We start from the raw sequence: 25,043 nt of genomic DNA, 5'->3' as shown, positions 1-25,043 counted from the left end.
CGCGGCGCGGCCCGGGGGATGCCGGGGAGTGCTGCGCCCGCCCTGCCCGGTTGGCGGGCGCGGGGCCAGGCGGGCAGCGCTCCCGACGCGCCCGGGAGTTGTGACAGGAGCAAAGTGGGTCACCGGGCCTAGCGGGTGCCCCGCGAGCGCCCCCCGCCCCCGGCCGCGGCCGTGCCCGCCCAAGGGCAGCCGCTGCACTCCCGCCCCCCGGTTCGCGGCGGGAGACGCACGCCGGCGCTGTCAAACTTCCACCGCTCCCCTCCGCGCCGTGTGCCCGCCTTCCCCTCGCCGCCGCACACCGGGGCCCGGCGGGTCCGCCCGCACCGCCCCGCGCCGCGCTCGCCGCTCACCTGGCCCCGCGCTGGATCTCCGGCGCGCACTGCAACCCGCGGCACCCCGGGGCCGCCGCCGCCGCCGCGCGTGCGCAGGAGCGGCGCACCGGGGAGGTGATTCCCCGCTCTGCGCGCGCGCCTCGCCGCGCGTGCGCAGAGGGGCGGGGGAGGGCCGCGCGTGTTGCGCAGGCGCGGTGGGCGCGCGCCTCCCTGACCTCGGCTCACCTCGCCTCACCTCACCCCGCGGGAAATGGCGGCGGCGCCGGGCGGCAGGCAGAGCGGGCACCGCGCTCCGGGCACCGGGCTGCAGGCGCAGAGCCGCCCGCCGAGCCCGCAGAACGGGCTCCGCTGAACGGAGACGCTTCCCCGCCGGCCGGCACGGTGAAGCCGGCACAGAACGCGGTCGCACGCGCGTCCGCAAAGCGACGTCTCGGGTCCGCTCCGCAAGCGCGACCCGAGGTGTTGAGGGGTCCGACAGCCCGTCCCAGCGCACGGCCGTGGTTTCTTGCCTGTGCATAAACGGTGAAATTCCCAGAGCGGCAGAGACCAGACGTGTTTGCCTCAACCCTTTTGTGTGCACGAGGCTTTTAGTACCGTTCGATAATATGCGGCGACTATTTAAAAATAATCCTGTCATACCTGTAGCAGAACATTACGGCGAACCGTTTTCTGTAAAATAAAACGCTCAGGAGTAATATTGTGTAAGTAATCCCAATTTTTTCTCTCAGTTAAAAGGATTTCATTTTTCAGTTGATGCCCGAGTAGCAGTGTATCTAAAAGTGTCTATAGAAGTTTAATTTGTGTTTAGAACAAAACAAAGAATTTTACTGCAAATTGTCATGGATTTCCTTTCTGGGTTACTTTTCAGGTAGTTCAGTTTCCCCATTTGATTCACAATTGCGACCAAAGTCTTACGAAAAGATACTGTGGGGTCAGGAGCTTCTGTACCAGCAGTGCTCCCAAAGAGCTAACCAGGAAAGAATTCTGAAAAGCAGTAGTAAAAACACTTATTTTTCTAACTGATTCATAATACTCTGATTCCAGCTTTCAGTTGAGGAAAATGTAACATAAGGAAAGCTAATAATATTATCTCTTGCACAAAGGATAACACTCTTTTGATGAAATGTAGTGGAACTAATAGGCTACACCAAAAATGGAACATCCAGGAGAAAATGTGAGAATATTTTCAACGAAAAGGCGTAATTATCAGAACAAGAATATGGCAAAGAAACCAGGAGGCTACAAATTACTCCAGGGTGTATCTATCGAATTTGCCAGAAGATCTTTAGTAACCAGTAATAAGTCTTCAAAAAAAGTAGGAATGCTGCATTATCTCTTCACACCTTGCATAAATAGGAGCTTAACACCTACTTACTGCAATGTTGCAGTGACAGATTATTCTTTGACAAGATCAGAACAGGTAATACAGCTGTGGAAATGATACACATTTGCATTTTCTGCCAAAGCTGTGGCCCAAGCGAGGTAATTTTTTTAATGCTACTTCTCTTTTGGCAGTATTTTGTAGGATCCTGAAGGAACAGGACAGCACAGAGATGGTGTGATGATTTTATGAAACTGTTCTGCTAGAAATGCCATTGCCCTGTTCCTGCCATCAGTGTGACTTTGCTGTGTAGCTCTGATTCACTCACACGGCTGTGTGAGAGCCAGCACAAGTTCTAAACAATGCCACTTTGCTGTGTAGCTCTGATTCACTCACACAAGTTCTAAACAATGCCGAGTTAGGAGCAGCAGATCTTTTGTGACTTGGTGAATGGTGGGACTGCATTGGGCTGGAAATGCAGAAATTTCCAATGCACTTCCATTAACTATAGCTATGTTTCCTAGAGAAATGCCATTGCCATGCTGCATAATGTACTTCAGAGCCACAGAACCACCACCTGCTTAGTGTGTTCCTTTTTGATCCACGCTGTTCAAAAGAGGCTCTGTTTGAGGAAACTAGTACTGAAACTAAATTTCACATCAGAATAGTAAAATGAGTGGACGTTGATTTGAAAGCCTGTCACAATCCACCTAATCCTTGCAAAGCAAGGTTGGCTAATATTCCTGGAGCCTTTTCTTCCAAACAGTGTAACTGGCTCAGCACCAGAAACATCTGGTTTCAGCTTGCAGATCAGCTTGGGTTGTGCTGTTGCTTTGTCACATCTGATGGCTTTAATTACAACCGTGTGGTCGCTTTGCTTGGACAAGGACAGGGTCACCAAAGGGGAGTGTGGCTCTGTCCCTGTCGCAGCTGCTCCCACTGTCACAGGCTGTGCGTGCCCCTGGCAGCAGCCGCAGCCGGGGGAGGGAGGCTCGCTGCTGAGAGGAAGCGATGCTACTTTTATAGCAGCCAGCTTGGATACTTGAAGGGACTGTGCAATCGCGTCTAAAGTCCCTGATGACCTATTTACATTTCTAACTACTAGCTAGAGTTCTAGTTTGAAGTGGCAGATAACAGCAGATAAGCCATTGTCTCTGAAATGCATCTACTAGTTATCTCTGAATCTGGAAAATAAAAGTTTCCAGCAGTGGTATCTGCCAGTAGCTATCCACCAATAGGCTCACCTAAGGAGCAGAAAAACATATTTGAACTAACTTATGTCAGAACACATGATCTTAATGAAAAATTTTTTGAGCAATACATGTTTTTATCGCAAAAAATATCTTACTGTGAAATTGTGAAATACTTGTGCTTAAGCTATATCCTCACCACAGAATTAGACAAATTCTATATGAGTTCTTGGCTTTTTTTATCAGATTTTTTTCCCCTTTAAAAATAATCAAATACCTTTTCAACCTTTAAGAAGTATCCTTTAGATCTAATGATTACAAAAAACATATTTTTTTTCATAATGTGAATTATTTAGAAATATTCCTAGTGCCTTCTGCTTTCAGATATATTCCCACATGTTTAGCTGTCCCAATGAACCTGCTTGTATTTCACCAGTTTATATACAAGTATTGTGGGTAAACACCTGTCCTTGTAATTCTGAATGCAGCAGTTTACAATGGCTTTGAGAAACTTGCCTTCTGGAAACTTTCAGGCCAGCAGGTTGAGGTGTTCATTAACCAGTGAACATATTGGGATACTAGAAAAGAATAAGGAAATACAATGACACTGCTGGTGTAAATGATTTGTGAAATAACTGAAGTTATTAAAGCATTTGAAGAACACAAGTACCTTTGTCTATAGTCTGCTTCTACTTTAATTTGTTATAAGAATTGCAGGACAAATTTTGTTTAGCTTCTTCCTAGATCATTGTCATTTCAAGAGCTGTGAAATTAAAAATACATGGCAGGCACAGTATACAAAATATGTTAGTAAAGTTACCAGACACTTAAAGTACAGTGCCTCAGTTTCATTTCTCACTAAGTTTTTAAAACTGATTTTGTCCATTGTAGAATTTAAATTATGTTTTTGAACCTGTAACATACATTTTACTTTATTTAAACTAGATTTTAGTTTAACATTTAAATACTTCTCCACTCCTTAAGTAACATCAGGGAAACTTTTGTATATTTTTATTTTTACCATGCCTTACCATTTTCATTATTTTCACAGTTACTATTTAAAATACAATGTATATAAACCCAAAAAATCAGCCAATGGATGAAGAAGACACAAAAAACCACGAAAACCAACAAGATTTTTCTTGTTCCCCTCCAGCCCTTTGAGCAATTAGGATCTTTTGTATCTGACTGAAGTTAAATCAGCTGGTGTGGCCCGTGGGCCTTGGAGGTCAAAGGCAGGTGAGCCAGTTTTGTTAATGGTGATGTGAGATTTTGGGGATATTCATGCTCATTCCTAAGGGATTACAAGTTTCCTCAGAGGTTTTTATTTGTGCAATGGCAAAATGCAGAATTGGTTCTCCATTATACAGATCAAATGAAAATCAAGAAAGGCTACTATTTTCTCTCTTCAGGTCTTGAAATTTAAATTGCTGTAATTCTAACAATTTCATTTGGTTGTCCTATTCCTTTTGCTCCTGGAAAAACTAATTTGATTCCTGACAATTGAGAAGAAATTCCCTCCCAAAAAACTTGAAAATATAAGGAAGAGAAAACTTGTCTGATTCTAAAAAATTATTAAATATTCTGTAGTAATTCTCAGTGCTTTTCAAAAACATCTAATAGAATTGCTAACATACCCAGAACTAATCATGGGAGTCCTTTGATATTCCTGGTGCATCCTGTCACAACTTCTGCTACCATTAGAGAATTTACAGGGCAGTCGATAACCTAACAAGACCCCCAGCCTTCCTCACTTTGCATAGCTGAGACTTTTCCTGATGGGCTTTTGATTTTTTTAAGTTAAAGGGGAAATAAAGGTAGAATGATCCTGTTAGACCACTCCCACTGAGAAAAGAAACTGCAAACAGTGGACAGCACTTTCTTAGTGAAACCCAGAGAGCTCAGCAAGGTTGCATACATGGTGATAAGCGTCTTCCACATGTTTGAACAAAAGTGAACAATTAACTCTCACAAAGTGAATTAACAAGTTGAGTAAGTCAGATGCTCTGTGAATCCATTGCTTCCAAAAAATTGCTATTTCATTGGTCTCTTGAATTTAATTTTTCTAATTTTTTTTAATTATCAGTTCATTTCTTTGTATTGAAGTATTCTACATCTTATTCAAGAATGTAGTTACCTTTACCAATAAAGATGAATTATAACCCAAACATTCTCTGGAGCATTTGTAAACTTCTTTTGCATACTGCTTGCCACAACTTTCTTTTACCTTCACATACTTTTGCCTCCTCTGAAGACATTTCCATTCCTGCAAGTGTTGCTGCCTAATTAGAAAGTAAAAATAATAATAAGCATCTTTGGAACATTTTACATGCATTTTAAATTAATATCTAGTGCATGTCAATTACTTAAATTATTTTAATAACTCTTGAGCTTGTGGTCTTAAAATTTTAGAGCTAGAAAGGTACCTATGCCAGTCTTTATTCAATAATATAACATTAAAATTCATTTTCTTAATTCATCAGTATCAAATTTGGGAAACTTGAGTAACAAATTGTACAAGCATTTATCATTTGAGATGAAGCAAGAAAACATTAGAGCAGGTAGAAATATTTGTGTGATTCTGAATATGAGATTAGTTTAAGGAGGAATTACAGTACTTATACTAGTATTTACCAGAGAGTTTTAAAATAATTAATGAAAAATGAAACGCAAAATCAGTAGATGGCAGTCTTCATCTATAAAAATACTTGGAAGGTCGAAAAGGAAAATGCTTTACTGAAATTTGTTGAACTAAAAGCAGCTATTAATTAACTGAAAGCCACTGTGGAATTGCTTTTCACAAAAAAAAAAAGAAAAAGAAAAAAAGAAAAAAAAAAGAATAAATGTACAATGTTATTATATTCTTGCTTTTACAAAAAAAAAAAAAAAGAAAAAGAAAAAAAAGAAAAAAATAATAAAAGTACAATGTTATTATATTCCAGCAACAATACATTACAGTTTTGGTTCACAATTTCCATGTATTTATGTGAATTATTTTCTTTCTCTGAGAGTACATTACTAGATACACTGTGTTAGTCCTAGAATTATTTTAGTCATTTTAACTATTCAACAGCAGTAAGTACAGCTAGTATCTAGGCAGAGGAAATATTTTGATCACATTAGCTTTTTTATGTTGTGTAAACTGCATGCCTCATTTTTCTTAGTTACAATACATGCTGGGCAGAACTCAGCAAAGTAACTTGTAAAATATGTCCCAAAATGCACATGTGACTGTCTAGTGTAGCAACAATTGCTGAAGTCGATACATTGACTCTGCATGGTACTGTAAGTAAAATGTTTGGTGTGGTCCTATTAAATATTTGAGTAAGGATGATTGTGTCACAGTTGTACCTAAGAACAGTGTGCTGTGTATCACAGATCTCCAGAACTGTAGCCTGGCTGGGCTTGGAAGGGAGGTCACCTGCGGGAGGTCACTTGATGCTCATGTAGCATCAGCCTTGGGCAGGCTGTCCAGAGCCATGTCCAGACAGCTTCTGAACATCACCAAGGAAGAAGACTATGCAACATTTCAGTTGTTCTCCCTCACAGTAAAAAAGTGTTTCCTGGTATTCAGAGGGAGCCTCCAGCATTTCAGTTTGTGCCCATGTCCTCTGGTCCTGTCATGGGGACCACTGGAAACACCTTGGCTCTGTTTGCTTTATACCATCCATTCAGGTATTTATAGACTTGATTTGGTCTCCCCTGAGCCTCCCTTCAATATAAGCTTCAAATGGACATTTTCCTGAAGTAAGAAATAGAAAAGTCATTAAAATCTACCTTGAATAAGAGGCAAACAAAACACAATAGATGTTTATTAGGGATCCACAGCTGCCTTTTAAAACCACACAAGTTTGTTGACTGGAGCATCTCTCTTATAAGGAAAGGCTGAGGGAATGGGCCTGTTCAGCCTCAAGAAGAGAAAACTGAGAGGGGACCTGTTGACAGGACCTCATCAATGTCAATAAGTATCTGCAGGGAAGGTGTCAAGAGGATGGAGCCAAGTCAAGTTCTTGTCAGGGTGCCAAGCAGTAGCAGAAGAGACAATGGGCAGAAACCGATGCACAGGAAATTCCACTTGAATATAAGGATTTAATTACTGAGTGGCTGGCTGTGCACTGGAACAGGTTGCCCAGAGAAGTTGTGGAGTCTCCCTCACTGGAGATAGTCAAGAACTGGCTGGAAGCAATCCTGTGCCATGTGCTCTGGAGTGACCCTGCTGGAGCAGGGGTGTTGGACCTGATGACCCACTGTTTTCCCACCCAGCCTGACCCGTTCTGTGATGCTGTGGTTCTGCACCTGCCACCATTACAGCACAAAATTTCTCATGTATGGTAAAGTGAAACAATAGTAATTACTATAGTAATTCATAAGAAATTGCATTTTTATTAGAGTAATATATTTAGAAACCATATTGTACCAGAAATGAGTGCTATGCTAGAAAAATAAATGTATTTTGCTCATAATAGTCAAATTAATTACTTGATCAATTAAAAATTCTAAGCGGCTTGATTCCAGCACTAAAATATAGTTTTCTTATTTAATGGCATGCCATCCTCATATGGGTGACACGTACCCCATATGAAAAACATTATCTATAACACAACTGGAGCTATGTATGATGAGATTTTGTTTTTTCTGTTTTTCTTGTGCACATGAGATAAAAGGGATATCCACAACCTTTCTTTCTGGCTTGAAATGCACAGAAAACTACCCAAAACAGAAGAGAAAATGTTTTTTTATTTGAACTTTTTTATTTGAACATTTATCATCATTGCACAAAGTCCTGAAGACTAGCAGAATGTATCTTTAGTGTGGCAGAGTCATCTTTGGTGTGGCAGAATGAGAGGAACCCCTTAATCAGGCAGAAAGAGAATGAGCCCTACTTGTGTAACTTGGACAAATATTGAGATTGTAACACTTCAAACACAGAACACCTCCAAACACAGCATGGCCCAATGTATCTTCAGCTCAGCTGAGGATGTATAAGAGTGGTTTCCACTGTGGTCTGTTCAACACTTTCTTTTAAACATCCAGCTTTCAGAGTAAATAATTTTGCCCTAACAGAACATCAAAGCAAGATATGGTGTAAACTGTTTCTCTGTGCCACTGGCAATCAGGAAGTAGGACAGTAATGTGGGTTCCATCTGATGTCGAAAGAGTAGAAAGTGGAAAAAGGCAGTTGTGTGAGTCAGTAGACATTGCTATTCTAAAGAGTCTGAGTTTATTTTTTAGGAGCATGTACAATAGTGAGGTGCACTGCTAATGTGAATAGATGTCTCTCACTACACCTCTACACCTCTCTCAATAGCTTTCCTATCAGTCTCATCAAAGCAAACTTCAGCTTCCTTTAGTTCTTCAAGATTCATTCTGCTTTCACTGGAAACACAAAAAACCCAAACAAAAAAAGAGAAACAGACAAAAGAAGTCGACCTTTTGTTCTCCAGAATCATAAAACACTTTAAATGTATGAAAAGTAATTAACAGATGTAATGTAGAACTAATGAAAGAAAAATATATATTTATTTCAAAAATTAGTCAACTTTGCCATAACTCTGGGTAAGAGAGAGGGGAAAAAAAAGCAACTTTATTTAATTATAACTATACAGGGAACTACAGAAATACAGGGATGGATTGCTACTAATAATTCAGAATGGTAATCTTCCTTACACTGACTGGCTTTTTTATGAAATTATGTAAGTTAGTTATCTGTACATGTTAGATGTCATACCACTTGTCACTATCTGCATTGTATGTTTAATTCAAAATGCTTTTTAAAATATCCAAGTGAAAATAATTGAAATTAAACCATGAATCTTGAACAAACATTTTTATAAGAAGTGTTAATTATGAAAATGCAGAGCAAAAAGAAGTGGGCAAGAAGAGGAAAAGGTCTTCTCAATTTGGCTTCCTCTGAGGCCTTAATTTTTCCAACTACCTTCTGAAGTTTCATTGCTCATCCAAGAGTGCAGAAGCAGCAGTAGTAATGCTGAGGCCAATTCAAACCATGACCAGCCAATACAATGTAAAAAAATTTAGCCCACTTCTAAACTGAGTCATTGAAGCACAGAATGGTTTGGGTTGGAAGGGACTTAAAGATTATCTGGTTCGAGTCATTAGTTACTTTCAATATAATTACAACCTCAACAACATAATTTAATACAATTTTGTTGTGAAAATAAACTCGGAGAGATAAGTTGGGAAGTTTGTGCTTCTGAGTAGAGTTTCCTTCAGTCTCCATCAAAAGCAGTTGAGTTTTCAAGTGAATTGTGATCCCAATTGCAATTAAGTCTTCTTCTAAATGAGAACCATAGTGCATCTGCATTCTTAATAGCTAAAAAAGCATGCCATTATATTTTAGTTGAATTAAAGTCACAATATTTCTTCAAAAAGGACAACTTGTTCAGGTTCCTTTTATTAAGGGAAAAGGGATTCTCTTTTTTTTTCAGATGGTGAAACACACAAATCACAATGTATTCTGGAAAAAATACAGTAGTCTTGATTGCAAACATTCTCATTAAAACAACTGTCTGGCTGAGGGCCTTTATTTAGAAGGGAAAATTTGCTTAACAGGGTTGGCAGAGGCAATGTCTGTTGCGTGCAAGCACTGACTCTTTTACAGTTGAATTACATGTGGTTGTAAACATCATAACACTAGGAAACAAATAATTTTAATATGCTTTTAATATAATCAAGATAGTAAAGACCTTCTTAACAGAGTCTGGTTTAAGAATATTTACATTTGAGTGATTTCTAATTGTACATTAATAACGAATAGTTATTGTAAGGAAAACAGTATGTCCATGTACTCAGCACTCCTGCAGTTTTAGTTCTAAGTCAGGAATCTATAATCCTGAAAGATAAGATAGAACATTAGCTGTTAATAGAACTGTAAGTTGATATAAGACTTAAAAATTATGGCAGGATAAAATACATTAGAAAATACATAGTATTGGTCTACATTTTTACATCTCTCCAAATTGTTGCCGGCACTGAAAATAAATCCTGAAGTTTGCACTCAGTTTCAGTGTGAGTTTTTTATCTTTGTGAGATTAGGGAATTACCTTCAGGATGCCAGTTTACTTCTCAGCATTCTTTTGACAAGTAGTTGACTCAGTTCTTTCTTTGTTTGACTTGTCATCATCAGTACTTTCCAAATTGTTTAAAAACATGGGATATTTTCCATTTCTTGCTGCCTGAAACACCTCTGTGTTATCTGTTCTGGGAACTGAATACTACAGCTTCTGTTCACTTCATCTGAAGATAAGTGTAATTAACACATCTAAATGTATTTAACACATCTGGGAAAAGTTTGTGGGTGGAAATCTAAGCTGATTACACAGTTAAAGGCTTTCTGAGACAACTTCTCAACAAAGATATTGTGGTCTATTTGGAGAAAAATGAACTAATTTACATGTAGATCATGATCAAAAGCAATAAATAAATACCTCCTTAGCGAAAACCCACTGATCTCCTTCCATTACGTGGCTGAAAGACAAATATTCAGTAAGTTATGTATACTGTAAAACTGACAGAATTTAGTAACAAAGCCCCAAACAACTTGGTGTGTATAGAAATTTGTGAATGTCTCAGCAGTGTCATTGTGATTATTGTCAAAAATAGACCCAGGATAAGTTATTGTTTAATGTGTGTCTACCTCTGGAGGACAATTACACACTAAAATTTACTGCATATCAATTGAAGAATGAATTTTCTATCTTGTATGATTTTATAAGGGGGAGAAAGCCATAAGAAGTCACTTCAAGAGATTGTTAATCCTTATTGTTTTTGCAATTTCTTAAAATGTGCTTTCTGATTGTTGCAATTATTGCACTATAAGTGGGTTTGTTGCTATTAATAAACAATTACATATCACTCTCAATTATTTTTCTTTTTTCTTTTGTATTCTTTGATATAGGCAAGGACTTTCTTAAGTGGGTTTGTTGCTATTAATAAACAATTACATATCACTCTCAATTATTTTCTTTTTATACTGTATTCTTTGATATAGGCAAGGACTTTCACTGTGGTGTCTTACAGAAATATTTTGCACTAGAGAGGCACTTGATACAACCTCTACTAAAGCTGATAAAAAATTTCTTCCTGGGCTTAATAAGGACTTTTTTTTTGCTCTGGAAGCATGAATGCACCAATGTTAATATTACCTATAATTTTGGCCTGTCATAACAACTCTGAGGATCCAAGCCTGATACATAAGAAATGTAACTATACAAATCTGTGGTTTTTTCATTCGAATTATAGAATAACTTAGTTTGCAAAAAGGTCTTTAGGATCATTGAGTACAACCCTAGCCACATTTTTATTTAAAGCCATCAGCCACTTTCTTATTTAAGTAGAAATGCCACAAAGTCTGACTTGCCACCTTCTCAATTTTCCTAATAGTGCAAAAGATGAACACAGTAGTCTCACAAGAATTTCTGTAACTAGTTTCTTACCTTACTGCTCAAAAAAGAAGGAAAATGGCAAGGTCAGACTTAGCACAGAGTGTAAGCATGGAATCATATTTATATCATGTGCAAACATACCCTGCTGAACAATGCTTTAGGAATATTTTTCAAGATGCCATGTTTTCTAGAACTTTCTCTGACAAATTGATACTAAATGACCAATGACTTCTTAAGGCATAGAATGGTATCATGCATACACAAACCTAGGAATGTGATTTTTAAAAAATGCCTACAATGCCTTTATTTTAACACAAGGAAATTTCAGGAGCAGACCTGGAGATGTCCTCTAGGGTGGAATGGTCTAACTGAAAAAAGTATCCTTAATCATAGTAATTCTTTCTGTAATTCAGTTATTATTCTCTTTTTTTTTTTAAACTCTCACCACAAAACAAAAGGAAAAAAAAATCAAACCATACCCTGTAGAAGAAGTAGCCTCTGCTTTGAATCACTCCAGGTCCTTGAAGTTCTTCCTGAGGAAAAATATTTTAAATTATATCTACAGCTGTAAATGAATACAGAGAGGTTGTTTATGTATATATAAAAAATATTTCTTCAGTACTACGTACAGACACATCATTTATTCCTTAAATGCTCTATGTGCATTTCCCCATGTCAGTAACACAATGTTTATTTTGTCATGTAGAAATGGAAAAGAACATGTGAATGGAGCTGAATTCCGCCTAAAGTTTTAGATCAGCTCAGATTGCTTCTGAATGGTACTAGAAATGAGGAACAGCCTTTGCCTCATTTTCCAGGGCTCACTACCCAGGCACAAGGAAAGTGTCTTCATGAGAGCAGTTTCTACAGATAAGGTAGAGTTGCTTTTTGCATCTTGCAGGAGGAAAAAAATACACAGTTTAAATATCAAAAATACTTGAGCTTCTCCCAGGAATGAGACCCCAGACTGTTCCCATAGATGTACCATCACCACCCCTCTCACATTAACTCCTAGAGAGCAGTGCTTGTGATAGTCTATCCTGTACGTGCTGCACACAGGGTGAAACAGCTGCCTAGTGATCCATATAGCAAGGAGGCTAACAAATTATGAAGAAAATAGAAATTCTCTCTAAATGTAACAAGTACAAAGCATGAGGTATCCAGTTGCTTTAATGAGACCTTCATGATTAGAGAACACATAAGCTAAATGACAGTGTTTTATTTGCTTCTGTTGGTATCAGAGAGGAGTGATGTGTCTGTCCTGCAGGTGGGGAGACAGTAAACTTGGGAAGCAAAATAGTGTTATTGTTATGCTTAGCAGAACATTAAAATGAGATGGCTTTTATTTAGCAAGGAGGATATTTCTCAACTAAAAACTGGGGTGCTGTGACCTCTTGGGTAAATATCATAAGGTGGATTGCCATAGAAAGGAATCACACCATGCTCTCTTCTAATACTGTGAGAATTGTGTAAAACAGGATGACTCCCATCATTTCCAAACTACAGAAGTAGATTCAATCCAGGGAAGCTTTCAAAGGAAGTAGACTTTAAACTATACATAATTTTTGAGTCTTGATTTTAATTCTGACTTCAATTTATCACATACAGCATTGTATTCAGTTTCTTACTGTACATAAAACATCTGTATGATTTTTATTTGTATTGTTCTTCCCATTCTGGCATTATCTGTGTTTGAAATACCTATCTTGGATGTATAATCTGATCACTAATGTATTTTTTAATATTTCAAAAGGGTAAAATTTTTTTCTGTACATTGCCATTTGAGTCTTATGGTATTCATATGTAATTTTTTCTACTTTTTCTATTCAATGTGTGAAAAAAAACTGAAAACAGGAACAAAATAGGCAGCTGCTGCAAGATTAAGAAATTAATCCAGAACAGAAAAGTAATCAAGAGTAAAATTACTAGTGAGAAATTGTGTTTTATGTTAATGTCCTTTTCCTCTTACAACCAGACCCTCCTTAAACATTACATGTTTTAGTTTGAATTCATGTCAGAAGTTTGGTACTAGTAAATAGCTGAAGCTAACAATATCTCATTTTTCTAACACCCACCTTCTAAATTTCTAAGGGTTTGAAGATGTTAAAAAAAAGGAAAAACCTGCCATAATAAATATGCAAGTTTATTCACAAACCTGCATGTATATATGTATACAGAAAAATATGTATTCATGAAGATGTATGATTACTCAGAGTTTTATTTTAATGCCTGCCCTCTAGAAGGTATTTTGCTCAGTCTCTTATATTGACTAGCCAAGATAATGCTTGAGTCTTCTTTCTTAGATCATATCCTATCAGGCAGGCTGTAGCTCAAGAGGAATAAAAGCTGTGAAAAAAATCTGGAGCTGTTTCAAATTGGGGAGAAAGAATGAATTTAATAGAGCATGTTTCCTCCTTCACTCATCCACCTTTTCAGTTCCTTATCTAGTCAGGGAGAGAGGTGGCTGTGTTTATGTACAGCAGGTTCTGGTTTTCTTCCCAATATGAGGAAGAAAAAAGATCAGTAGCAAGATAACCCTTCCTGAAGCACATTCTGTGACACCGAGATTTGGGTAGTCCAACCAAAATATATAAGCAGAAAGGTCTACAAGGGCATTTTCAGAAAAGCTAATGAATCACAAAGTGTAAGAACATAAGCATGCAGAGTTTCAGTTTACATACGTCCAGTTTGTATCTCTTCAGTCTTCTCTCATTAAGGTGAGGAACGAGTTGCAGTAAAGGATGCAGGACAGATGACTGAGAGGACATGAACACACACACATGAGCAACAGTGAAATTTGGCCCTTATGATGCAAAAAAAGTCTCTTTCTGCAGTATTGACTCATGGACCAAACATGCACCAATAAAGGACTAAAGACTGAGAAACTCATTAATTGAAAACATTTTTTTTTAACATTTTGACTTGACAACAAACAGGAATCAACATTTATATTTACACTACATGGAGTGATAGAGGGAAAAGTTATGTATCCTCATCTTTACTAATTGAAAGTTCAGAACCATTTATAGACTCCTGGAATTATTCAAACTTTGTTCAGTCTCTAGGAGTGGTACTGAGAATATTTCCATGCAGTATTCCTACTAATACTTCTAGAATTTTCTGTTATGGAAGTTAGAAGCTTCAACCTCTGTTGTACTGAGAAGTTCGTTTTACTTCAAAATAGATGGCAAAAAAAAATAAATATATTTTTTTCCTAAAGAACAGTGTACAGTAGAAAAATCCATTCTCAAGGGACATTTGTAACCATGGCACTCTATCTAAGCTCCGATCAAGAAATTCCTTGTGTTCAAACAGACTTTAAGCTTGCAGACAGCCTAATTATGCACAGTGGCATTGTGTGCAGCCTAAATATTCACCCTGGAAAAACACAGCTATGTCAGATTTTGGAGAGAGGTCCACAGGAAGAAATAAACTGTAAAAAAACCTGTGTTCCATTAACCCATTTAAACCTTCAACTCATATAAATGGAATTTTAAAAACAGTGCATTTTTGCTATAATACTTCTTGGAAAAGTAACACAATGAAGAGAACTATAACATATGGAGTAACCAGAGTTACCAAAGTGTTATTGTACTTAATAGGTAAAAAGAACTTATTTGTAGCAAATTTTGCTGCCTGAGGTAGGCAATATGGGATCATAATACAAAAAAAAGTAGGAATCTGATGTGATTTAAGTAGTTAATGAACATCCCAGCTGTCCACTTGGGCTCTATCTTGCAGCTGATGGAGAGAGCTTATAAAGCTGAGGAATGATGGATCTCACCTAAGTGAAAATTGTAATCTGAACAGCTAAACCAAAAATGAGAAAGTGGTAATCTCTGGGAGCAGCAGCAAAGGTATTCAGGACGGTGATGCAGTGGAATGCAGTAACCTTTTAAGCAGGAGCAGCAGCAGAAATAGCTCATTTCACTTTGACTTAATTACCATTAAAGCCTCCAAAGCAGCTGTAGCATGAAAACATTGACACCAATATGAGCAATGTCACCTTCTAGGAAATACACCACACATTTCTGGAGAAATGCAAAGAACAAGGCAAAAATGGACATTGGCATGTAAGAATGATTGCTAACAAACAAGAAAATATGAATACATTTAACTGTCTCAAAATCCTATGGTGCAAAGATGCACACAGATAACAGAGTATGTTTGCATTTCAAAAGTGAGAATGGATCACATACTTGGCTTTTTGGTTTATGAAAACACTTTTCGAGCAACTATTCTTGGCCATGTTTTAAACTGTATTTTTCATTCAAATTATAATTCAAAGTCCAAGTGAGACTTAAATACTATTTTGCCTCTACATATTTATGATGTGCAAATGAATTAATGCAGTTTAATTAAAAAACAATAAAAATGCTTTCAAGAGTATCTAATAGTTATGGTCATGTTCTTAGGTTTTGTAAGTCCACATTGTACCACTGCATGTGCTATGTTCCAATACCTGAAAAAAGTATTTGATCTCATTATTAAAATTTGAAACTGCAATATTAAGATTGAGTTGGGATTCCATTAATGTTTGGTTGAGTTTGTTAGATTTTTTTTTCCCACACCTGTACAGTACTGATCATCCTCTCCTATATTGTTAAAACACCTGTACTGTAAACATGCAGCTCCCAGTCCTGAGCTTGCTACACAGTTGGAGAGACTACTGCAAAAAGGAATATTGTCTTGGTTTTGTATATAAGCACACATGTACTCACTCATAAGGAGGTGCTATGCCACTTACCATGATGTCTGAGTTGCCCGAGTCATGAGTCTTAGAATAATGAAATAAGAACTGTTCAAAAAAAATTAAAAGTGGAGTTTTACTACAAAGCAGGACAAGAGTTTTATGATTTTCTTGCCTTTTTTTAGTGTGATTGTAGGACATATATAGACATCTTACCCTTTTGGTGTTGTCTTTCTCATCTAAACCCTGTGGGAATAATAGTTGGTAGAAAGGCTTTTATTCATTAAAATAAAAAGAACAATTGATAATTTTGATTAAATACATAATCTTTTCAGCACTGGGTTGAAATATCCTTCCTTGGCAGATGTATTGTATGTCTTTGCTTATCAATCTAACTAATCATTTCAAACTCTGTATAGAGCATTGATTACTCTGCACTAGAAGAGTTAGATGTGTTTAGCAGATGTTCCCTTGTTCATCCCCTTTACTTAGGAGATTTACTCTCCTAAGTAAATCTCTTTGTCTGTTGAGAATTCATAGTTTTTCTAATCTAAAGTAATAAAAACACCTATCACTTTGTACTCAACCCGGAGATAATTTTCCAAACATTAATGTATGTCTGTTGTCTTTACAAGGTGTTACATTCTGGCACATGGCATTTCAGAGTAAAAACTGATAGAAGTGTTTCCAGTGCTGAATGACACTTTCCATACTGGGTCCTCAGAATTCATTGTAGACAATGGCACAGTGAGAGATCAGGCTTCAAAAATGCTAAGCAGTCTTTTGTGTGTGTTACCTGTGGTTTCTGAAGAAATCCCATGACCAAAAAACAAAGTTCTTCCAGTGTACTGGATACCTAATGCAAAGAAAACAGGAACTCAGGTATCACTCTTCCAATTCTACTAAATATAGCAAACAGTATCCAAATAGTAGAGCTACATCTGTCTGACTCACCTGAGGCTGAGAATCTGTGGACAGGTAAGCAGAACATGCATCTTCGATCTGTAAGAGTTCACACAGGTTTTTTTTTTTAGGAAGTCAGAGTAATAAAAACAAGTGAAATACGCATATTTTCAGAAAAAGGTGAGCGCAGCTAATGGCATGGTAAGCTTGCCTACTGTAAGGCATCCTTATAGGTCCATTCATTAAATACCTTGCATTCAAAGGGGGAAAGGGCCTTAACCACATAAAAAAAGAAAATAACATCAACAACAAACCTATACTTGCTTGATCTGAACAAACAGATATCTGAGACTCTTATTCCATACCCAGCAGATACCACTTTTAACTGCAAACTTCTCAGACTAAGTCATATTTTAAGTTATAATTGTAAGCATCCTAGGCATAAACTATGAACTTGAATCTCTTCAGCCATATCTTTGAATTATACAAAACTGTGAAGAAAGTAACAAAACTAAGGCAAGGGATTAAAGGATCAATCCTCAAACAGAACTCTTTCAATTGGATTACAGCATCCCTACAGGTGTATGACACATGCATCCCTTGAGTGATTATGATATGTGCTGGCACATCTTATGCACACCACTCAATTTGTGCCAGAAGTTTCCTAAACACTGTGTGAAACACCACTACTGTTTATCTTCACCAGTCTTTTCAAAGCTGTCTTCATTCCCTGCTGTCATGATCTTTTCTTGGAAGAAGTACCAAAGAAGTGATTCCTACCCATCCTCTCCCTATGGTTCATAACCTTGTATTAATTACATCCTCCTTCTGTCTCTTTTGCAAGATGAAAGAATAATGTGATACTGTCCTGGCTTGTAAAATAAGCATGTATTCTATTTTTGCCATCTGTTGGGGGTTAGGCAGTTTTTCTTATCTCTTTCAAGAACAATGACACTGCCAGGAAGATAATCTCCTGCTAATGGGCTATTGAATTACTCACTGTGGCTGGTAAGATTAGTTACATCATCCCATTGGGAGATGCTCCACCCAGAGGGAGGAGCCAAGCATCCCTGCCACCATAAAACAAGCATTTCTGAGACCACAGACAGCCTTCTTCGCTGGATTTCCGAGGGGAATCAGGAACCGAGGCCCAGCTGCTCCTTCGCCGCATTTTCAGAAAGGATCTACACCCTTCTGCAGATCGCCGCTCCAGGAGGAGCAGCCACCATTTGGCTGGACTGCTATCAGCACCCTGACTTCTCAGGGTGCCAGGTTTTTCTCACTCTGCCAGTGGTTGTTTTGCTTGAGTTAAATTACATTGTTATTTAGTTTTTTTCTTCCTAGTAAAAAACCTGTTATTCCCATTCCCATATCTTTGCCTGAGAGCCCTTTTAATTCTGAAATTGTGATAATTTGGAAGGAAGGGGTTTACCTTCTCCATTTCACAGGAGGCTTTTGCCTTCCTTCACAGACTCCTGTCTTTTCAAACCAAGACAGATACTGACAAATCTTTAGTGGAGTTATTAACAGAGAAGGAATAAAAAATGGAATAAATTTATTTCAGTTCAAAGAAATAATATTACCAGCACTGCAAGCTCAAAGTATTCTGTAAGGAAAAGTCTCCAGCACTGCAACTGAAGTTGCACAGTTTCAAAAAAAATGGCAAAAAGCAACTTAAAATTCTATTAAATTACTTCAAAGTTGTATCATAGTAAGGTCCATCAGTATATGCTAATTTTTCTATGTGATATTTGGTAGCGGTAGATGAAAAAAAAACCCTCTACCACTCATGTTGTTCACAGGCTGCATAAAAAAATATAGTGGTTTTGGGTTTGTTTTTTTTTTGATAGAGAAGGCAATGCAATTGTTCTTGCAAATTTTTTATAGAGAAAAAGCCTAAGTGACACACATTAGCAAAAAAAAACATTAAAGGAAAAAAGAAATTTTAAAAAAATAATGCTTATCTGAGTACTTCAGGACAGGAGATGATTCATTTCTCCAGAGACAATCTATGAGAAAGCATTAGCAGACATAGTGGGAAAACTAATAGCTCACAGAATTCCCTTTTCAAATAGGTTTTGTTGGTAACACATCCTCTCTGTTCTCTTTTTCCTTCATCTTGCACGTGTTTGAATGTATTAGTTCAGCCTCACTACTTTCAGAGTGAGAAAGCATAGAGGAGAAATTCAGCAATTATGACATAAAAGCTGAAGTTATTTTGGAAGCTTATGTTTTAAAAAAGGGCTGTTTCCTCTTGGGGATTTTTTGTGCTGGGTTTTATTTGTTTATTTACTTGACACAGAGAACTACCATAATTCAGTAGCAGAACAAGCCAGAGACTGCTTTGTGTTCAACACAATGGTATCTTTCAGCTAAAACCTTCACAGACAAAGCAAGGGCTGAGGAAAAGCCACCATTTCTGTTAATTCCTTTAAAAAATATTAGTATGCATCTTCTCCAAAATTTTCTCTCCTGTCTCAGAAATGTGGCGTGAGGGTAGAAGATTGCAACTTGCTTGGGGTTGGTTAATTAACATAAAGAAACAAAAGGAAGTAAGAGACAAGTAATGAAACAAAATACTTAGTGACAAAGTTCTCAAATTTATAAACGCAGAGCCACTCCTGGAACATACTAAGTTTATTTAGAGGCAGGGTTTCTCCTGAATGATCCACTAGTAAAGTATCAAAGAGGGAAGAATTATTACTTATTTGCACTTTATGAAACCCCGGTGACCTAGTGTCATGAGTAATTAGGTTGATTTAGGGTATATGAATATATATCTAATTCTCTTTCTTTAGACCCTTTCCAGTCCAGCATAATTCTAGTTCTAATGGTAACTTTTATATTGCTTCTATTACAAAATTTTACAAAATTTAGTCTCTTATGCATACTGTTTTCTTCATTGAAATCAACAGGACCTTTGTCTTGGTTTCCAGGCACCACAGGGACAAATCTTACAGCTAGCATATCTTATCAAGACACGCAGAAATGTATTAAACAGCTTTTTAAATCCAGAATGTAAATAACTCATTTTCAAATACTTCTTATAGTTATCAGGATCTTACTTCCCAAGAGACCATTTTTTCCTGAGTGATAAGCATCACTAGGGACATTCAAGTGCCAGTAGAATAAGCTAGGTTTTGAGTCACCATGTCCAGTATGAACTGTGGGGAGATGACAGTAAGCAGAATGTCTCCTGTAATGGTCTCAGTCAGAAGAAATTTACTCTCTGCATCTGCCCCCCTGATGAGTCACTTATTTTCCAATGTTATCAAAAGCTACTAAATTAAATGTCAACACAATAGTTGACAGTTGCAGCAACACCGGGGCATGCAAGTTGCAGGATAAACCCTCTCCACATGTTACACCCTGCCACTCCATCTGTTCCAAAAGGGCAGGGAAGAGCCTGTGTTAACACATGCGTCACACTCCAGAGTCAAAACAAACGTTCATTTCAGAGATGAGAGTGGAAGTTATGATACCAATCAGTAGCCAAATGTTAGAGGGGCTAATTGACACAGTACACTGTCTTTTCCCTAGTAAATTGAGAGGCTAGGATAGGATTGGACAGTGTCCCAGCCTTGTGTGCAGAGCAGAGGATGCAAGAAGCAAGACTGAATGAGCTGAAACAATTCCTGAGTATCATGTACAGATATAAAGCTACCAGATGTGAGGGACACTGTGATGCTTCCAGGGATAGTGTCTGCCTGGTCATTGACAGTTACCAAACATAGCTCTCCACTGAGCCAAGACAATCTCTTCTCAGAATGACATCTCAGCACTTAGTCCCAACATCCTCTTGAAGCAACTGTTCAAAATACCTGGAAAATTAGATATTTCACCTCTTTGCTGATGCCAGGATAGAAGACATACAAGAAGAAATACTGGAATAAAACACAGCTGAACTCTGTGCAAGAGAAACACTGGATAGGGGGGTGGGACTGTAGCAAGGATGGGCACAGAAGAAATGGGAGGATACCACATGGCAGATGATGCTTACCTCTTTCAACAGCTGCAAATCCTCTTCTGATTCGAGTGCTTGGGATGGCATTGGTGCACCTGGAAGCACAAACTGTGCTTAGCAATACTGTACACCAAAGGTCTTTTGTGTAAGCATCCCATGTCAGACAGGCCTAGCTCAGCTATTAACTGCAAAGGCCGAGAGCTGCTTGGTCCAAGGAAGTCTGTGACCCCGGGTGCTCTGTGGTTTGTCTGGTGATTTTTGCCTGCTCTCTTTTCAGCAACACAGCAGGATGCTTTATCACAAGTTCACAGCAGATATGGACACTCACATGTCTGAACAATAAACAGTGGGGAAGTTACTTAGGTCTCACTGAGACCTGCTCAGAAAATCACATTCCAGTTCCTAGAACCTTGAGCTTTCTGAGAGCTCTGCTCACCTCTAGTGCATGCACTGTGAGTTGAGGATCTGGACTCTACTCCTTGCCTTCCTGTGTGTTACAGCTGCAGAATTGAACATGCACTATGTAATATACGATTGCATATAAATTGTACCCATGATATGAACATGTTGTTTTGACAAGGTGATAGATACATCTGTAACTGGATTTGTTTCCTCTGTCTGGTATACGTGATGTGGAAAAGCTTGTCCCTCAGCAGATTAAATGTGTCCTTAATTGCATAATGATGCAGTGAAGCTCTGCTTAACTTGGGGGAGCTCCTTTCTCTATCTCTACCCACCCAGGCTGCAGACATGGAAGTCACTGTCCCAAGCATCCCTTCCAGCTCAATGTCCAGAATATCCCTCTTTCCACATTGTTATTTTACGTGGCAGTGTATTTCTGACAGCAGTGTATTGTTAGAGTCTCAGTAAATAGCAGAAATGAGCATCACCAAATTGTGAGTACGTCAGACACCACGCAATGGTGTCAGTGAGGGGATGTGCTGTACCTCCCATGGGAGGAGGGAAACTGGTGCTGGACCTCTAGACCTAGACAGAACATCCAGTGAGCAGGGAATAAATGCCATCATGTTATTTGTTTTACATTTACCCCATATAACAATAATCACAACAGTAGTTAGTTCCAGGCATTAATGGAACGGGATGGATTTCAAAACCACATTTTTGTACTGGCACAGACTTAAGGTGACTAATTATTATGAATGCTTGCTTTGCCCCAAAAAAGAATTAGAAGGGCTCCTAATTTCACACTATATAGTTGTGGGATTTAAAAAAAATGTTTGAGTTGTTCACATAACAAGGAAACTGATTACCAATTATTTGTTTCATTTTAAAGAAAAATGCCAAATAAATTAAAGGTGCAACAGTTGTCTTACGCTGTCTTCTGCTCTTAAATTAATGTATTCAAACTGGAGTGTTACCTGGGATTCCTATCCTAGTTAAAAGAGTGGAACAGGGCAACATTTCAAATTAGCACACCTTCCCCATCAAAGCATTGCTTCCCTATCTCTGAACACTTCATTCATTCACACAACAGCACACATAGTGAAACATTAAGGTTTTTTGTAATATACACAAAATAGCCATAGGGTGAAGGGAAAAAAAAAAGAAGGTGAGAGAGAGAGGGAGAGAGAGGAGGGAGGGGACAGAGAAGAGAGAGAAAGAAAAAAGCATGTGCTATGGAAGATAAGAGTCCTATTTAAAGGAAACACGGAGGAGGAAATCCTTCTATTAAATCAATATTGTCTGTAGCACATTTGGTCTCCTATCCTTCAATTCTGCCATCTTTAAGAAATGCAATTTCTTTCAAGGCAGTAGATACAGCCTGGGACTCGCATCTTAGGCTATCCTTCAATTCTGCCATCTTTAAGAAATGCAATTTCTTTCAAGGCAGTAGAATGCCAGATACACAGATACAGCCTGGGACTCGCATCTTAGATCTTCTCTTCCCTCTACTGCATCCCTAAACAAGCTCGGGGCAATCATTTGTGTGAGAACAGAGATGAAATACTGTGTGCCACTGCCCTCCACTGCGTTCCTCTTCCTTCCCTCTGCACTTCCACATCTTCAGAACTTATTTTTAACATAATATTAAACATTCTGCCATTAGATGGTTATTGATATTTAAAAACCACAGCAAAGCAGAACAAAAACAACTAAAGCAAATCACACAAATATAATACAAACAAAATAGAAATAGTCCTTGCACAGCATTTTGTAGTGTTACTTTACAAGGTGTAAGCAGCTAATCTAACTGAGGTGTGAAAATAGAGTAAAAAGAAGGTATGGTTTGTTAAACAGTCCGCTAGATGTTTCACAAGAGCCCCCTGCTACAAAAATAGCAACTTTCAGGATTCCTCACCTGATAAATACTGCTACAGGTTGAAATTACTACCGAAGGGTCCTAATTTGTCCTGCAATTTTGCGACACACGTTGTTTCATGTCTTTTCTTACCTTTTTAAATCAGAGTAAATGACACTTAAAATTAAATCTCTTTCAGCAAAAGCCTGTTCCCCAAGCTGCCGGAGTGTTTTGCCAGGACAGCGTAATCCTGGCGAGTGCCCGGAGCCGTGCCCAGCAGCTGCCGCGCAGGGCTGGCCGGCTGCGGGCACCCTGCTCCGCGGGAATGGGCAGAGCTGGCGGCGCAGGAGGGGACTGCGAGCGGGACGGTGCTCACCTTCGCAAGCAGGAATCGAGGAAGCGAGCAGGACGAGGAGGAGCAGCAGCGGGGAGCCGGGCAGCGCCGCGCCGCCTCCTCCCTTCCTGGGGCCGCGCTCGGGGGTGGCCGCGGGGGGCTGCTGGTGGCACCACAGGTGTCCCATGTCCGCCGAGCTCCCGCTCTGCCAGCCGCTCTTCTGGCCATGTCCCCTCTCCCTGCCCCAACTTTTTAAATGCCCCCGACACGTGGGGCTCCACAGCCTGGCTCGGGAGGGCTGCCCCGCTCCCCCCGGGGCCGGCGGCTGGTGACTCAGCCCGCTCCGCCCCGGCGCAGCGCCGCCGGAGCCCGCGCTGGGGCGGGGGTGTCCCTGCGAGGCGCAGCGGCGAGGCGCTGGCCCGGCTCCCCGCCCTTTGTTAAACCCCCTCCTTAACAAAACAACCCGTGCTTTAGTCCCCGGAGCCGGCAGGAGCCGCGGTGGCTGGCGCGGCAGGTACCGCTCCCTCAGAGCCGCGGCGTTCGGAGCCGTGAGGCGAGGGCGGCCCGGGAGGGTGTTCAGGCACCGTCCCTACCCGGTGTGCGGGGCAGAAGAGGCGTGATTTAAAGCGGGTAAATCCGACCCACTAGCTGATTTGCCCCCAACTAGCTGAACGTGGGAGTAAATCTCGTTGAGCTGGCGTGAGGGAGAAGCCGTCGGTGGCTCTGGGGACGGGCACCCCTCTGCCTCGGCACATGCCGGCTCCTCACTGGATTTTCTGGATCTGCAGGGGTGTGACTGCCTCCAGACTTTTCCCATGCCTTAAATACACACACAATGCCACACCACGAAACAGAACTCAACGATATGGTAATATTTAGCAATTAAAATCCTAATAGTGTGCTTAGCAAGGTATTTTACTTAAGATACAGCTGCAGACCTTGGTCCCGGTTGTTATTCATACCTGTAGATAATGAAAGAATGACTGCCATTCTGTGACAGTCAAAAGTACCCAGGCTCCAGATCTGTAAAGGCACTTGGGCAGTTTAGTCCAGCCGTCCCTGAAGCACAGCAAGGTCTGGCTTACCGGAGTGGCTACCCAAGTGCGCCGTTCCTCCTGCTCTCACATCCAACAGGTGATGATCGCCACTGCCAGGAGTGAGCAGGGTGCTCAGGCTAGTGCTGACCTGTTCCTCACACCGAGCCCAGCAGCAAGGTCTGGCTTTGAAGTGTGGCACATGTCTGACTGTCTCTGCTTTCTCCCCATTTGCCGCAGGAAGATCCTGCACAGCTGAGGTGCTGCTCAATGCTACAGAGATGGTTTCTGGATGGGAGATCCCAGTTTACAGTCTATCTTTATGATTTGTTTTCCCTTCTTTTTACATTCACTCATATTTTTTTCTCTTGGTTGGTTTTTTTTTTTTTCCCTAAGTACATCACAGTCCAGCAATGAGACAACGTTTTTTTTTCTCTTGTTTTTTTTTTTTTTTTTTTTTTTTTTCCCTAAGGAAATTAGTACATCACAGTCCAGCAATGAGACAATAGCACAAAAGGAGAGATTGTAATTTTCCAAAACAACTTGCAGTTCTTTTTTACCATTTCATTTGGGTTTTGACTGGGGGCTAAACAGTATGTAGTGGAGTAAATCT

The 25,043-nt window shown here is 39.6% G+C and overlaps 2 protein-coding genes across 9 annotated transcripts in view; both read right to left on the bottom strand.

Moving 5' to 3' along the window:
• CLOCK (clock circadian regulator) overlaps window positions 1-364 on the bottom strand; it is a 65,000-nt gene extending 64,636 nt beyond the window's left edge. For all 5 annotated transcript variants that reach the window (XR_005626487.1, XM_039698748.1, XM_039698753.1 and 2 more), the window contains exon 1: window positions 351-364. The gene's annotated coding sequence lies outside the window, so the exon portion shown is untranslated. The remainder of the gene's footprint in view (window positions 1-350) is intronic.
• An 8,987-nt stretch (window positions 365-9,351) lies between these two features.
• Window positions 9,352-23,812, bottom strand: NMU (neuromedin U). 4 transcript variants are annotated; one of them, XM_039699112.1, is made up of 10 exons: window positions 23,439-23,812; window positions 20,839-20,897; window positions 16,890-16,937; window positions 16,732-16,791; window positions 16,152-16,181; window positions 15,993-16,043; window positions 13,927-14,001; window positions 11,725-11,778; window positions 10,289-10,328; window positions 9,352-9,693 (listed from the first exon to the last, which is right to left on the bottom strand). In XM_039699112.1, exons 1-9 carry the CDS (start codon window positions 23,581-23,583, stop codon window positions 10,293-10,295), a joined length of 558 nt encoding a protein of 185 aa, XP_039555046.1. In that variant the 5' UTR covers window positions 23,584-23,812; the 3' UTR covers window positions 9,352-9,693; window positions 10,289-10,292. The 4 variants fall into 4 exon arrangements, with proteins under 4 accessions (XP_039555046.1, XP_039555048.1, XP_039555047.1 ...); XM_039699114.1 differs by lacking the exon at window positions 13,927-14,001; XM_039699113.1 differs by lacking the exon at window positions 16,152-16,181.
• Window positions 23,813-25,043: the final 1,231 nt, after the last annotated feature.

The sequence above is a fragment of the Passer montanus genome, unplaced genomic scaffold (assembly GCF_014805655.1).
Source record: "Passer montanus isolate IOZ18808 unplaced genomic scaffold, ASM1480565v1 scaffold13, whole genome shotgun sequence".
Taxonomy (NCBI): domain Eukaryota; kingdom Metazoa; phylum Chordata; class Aves; order Passeriformes; family Passeridae; genus Passer; species Passer montanus.
This window is presented reverse-complemented; position numbering and strand designations above follow the sequence as displayed.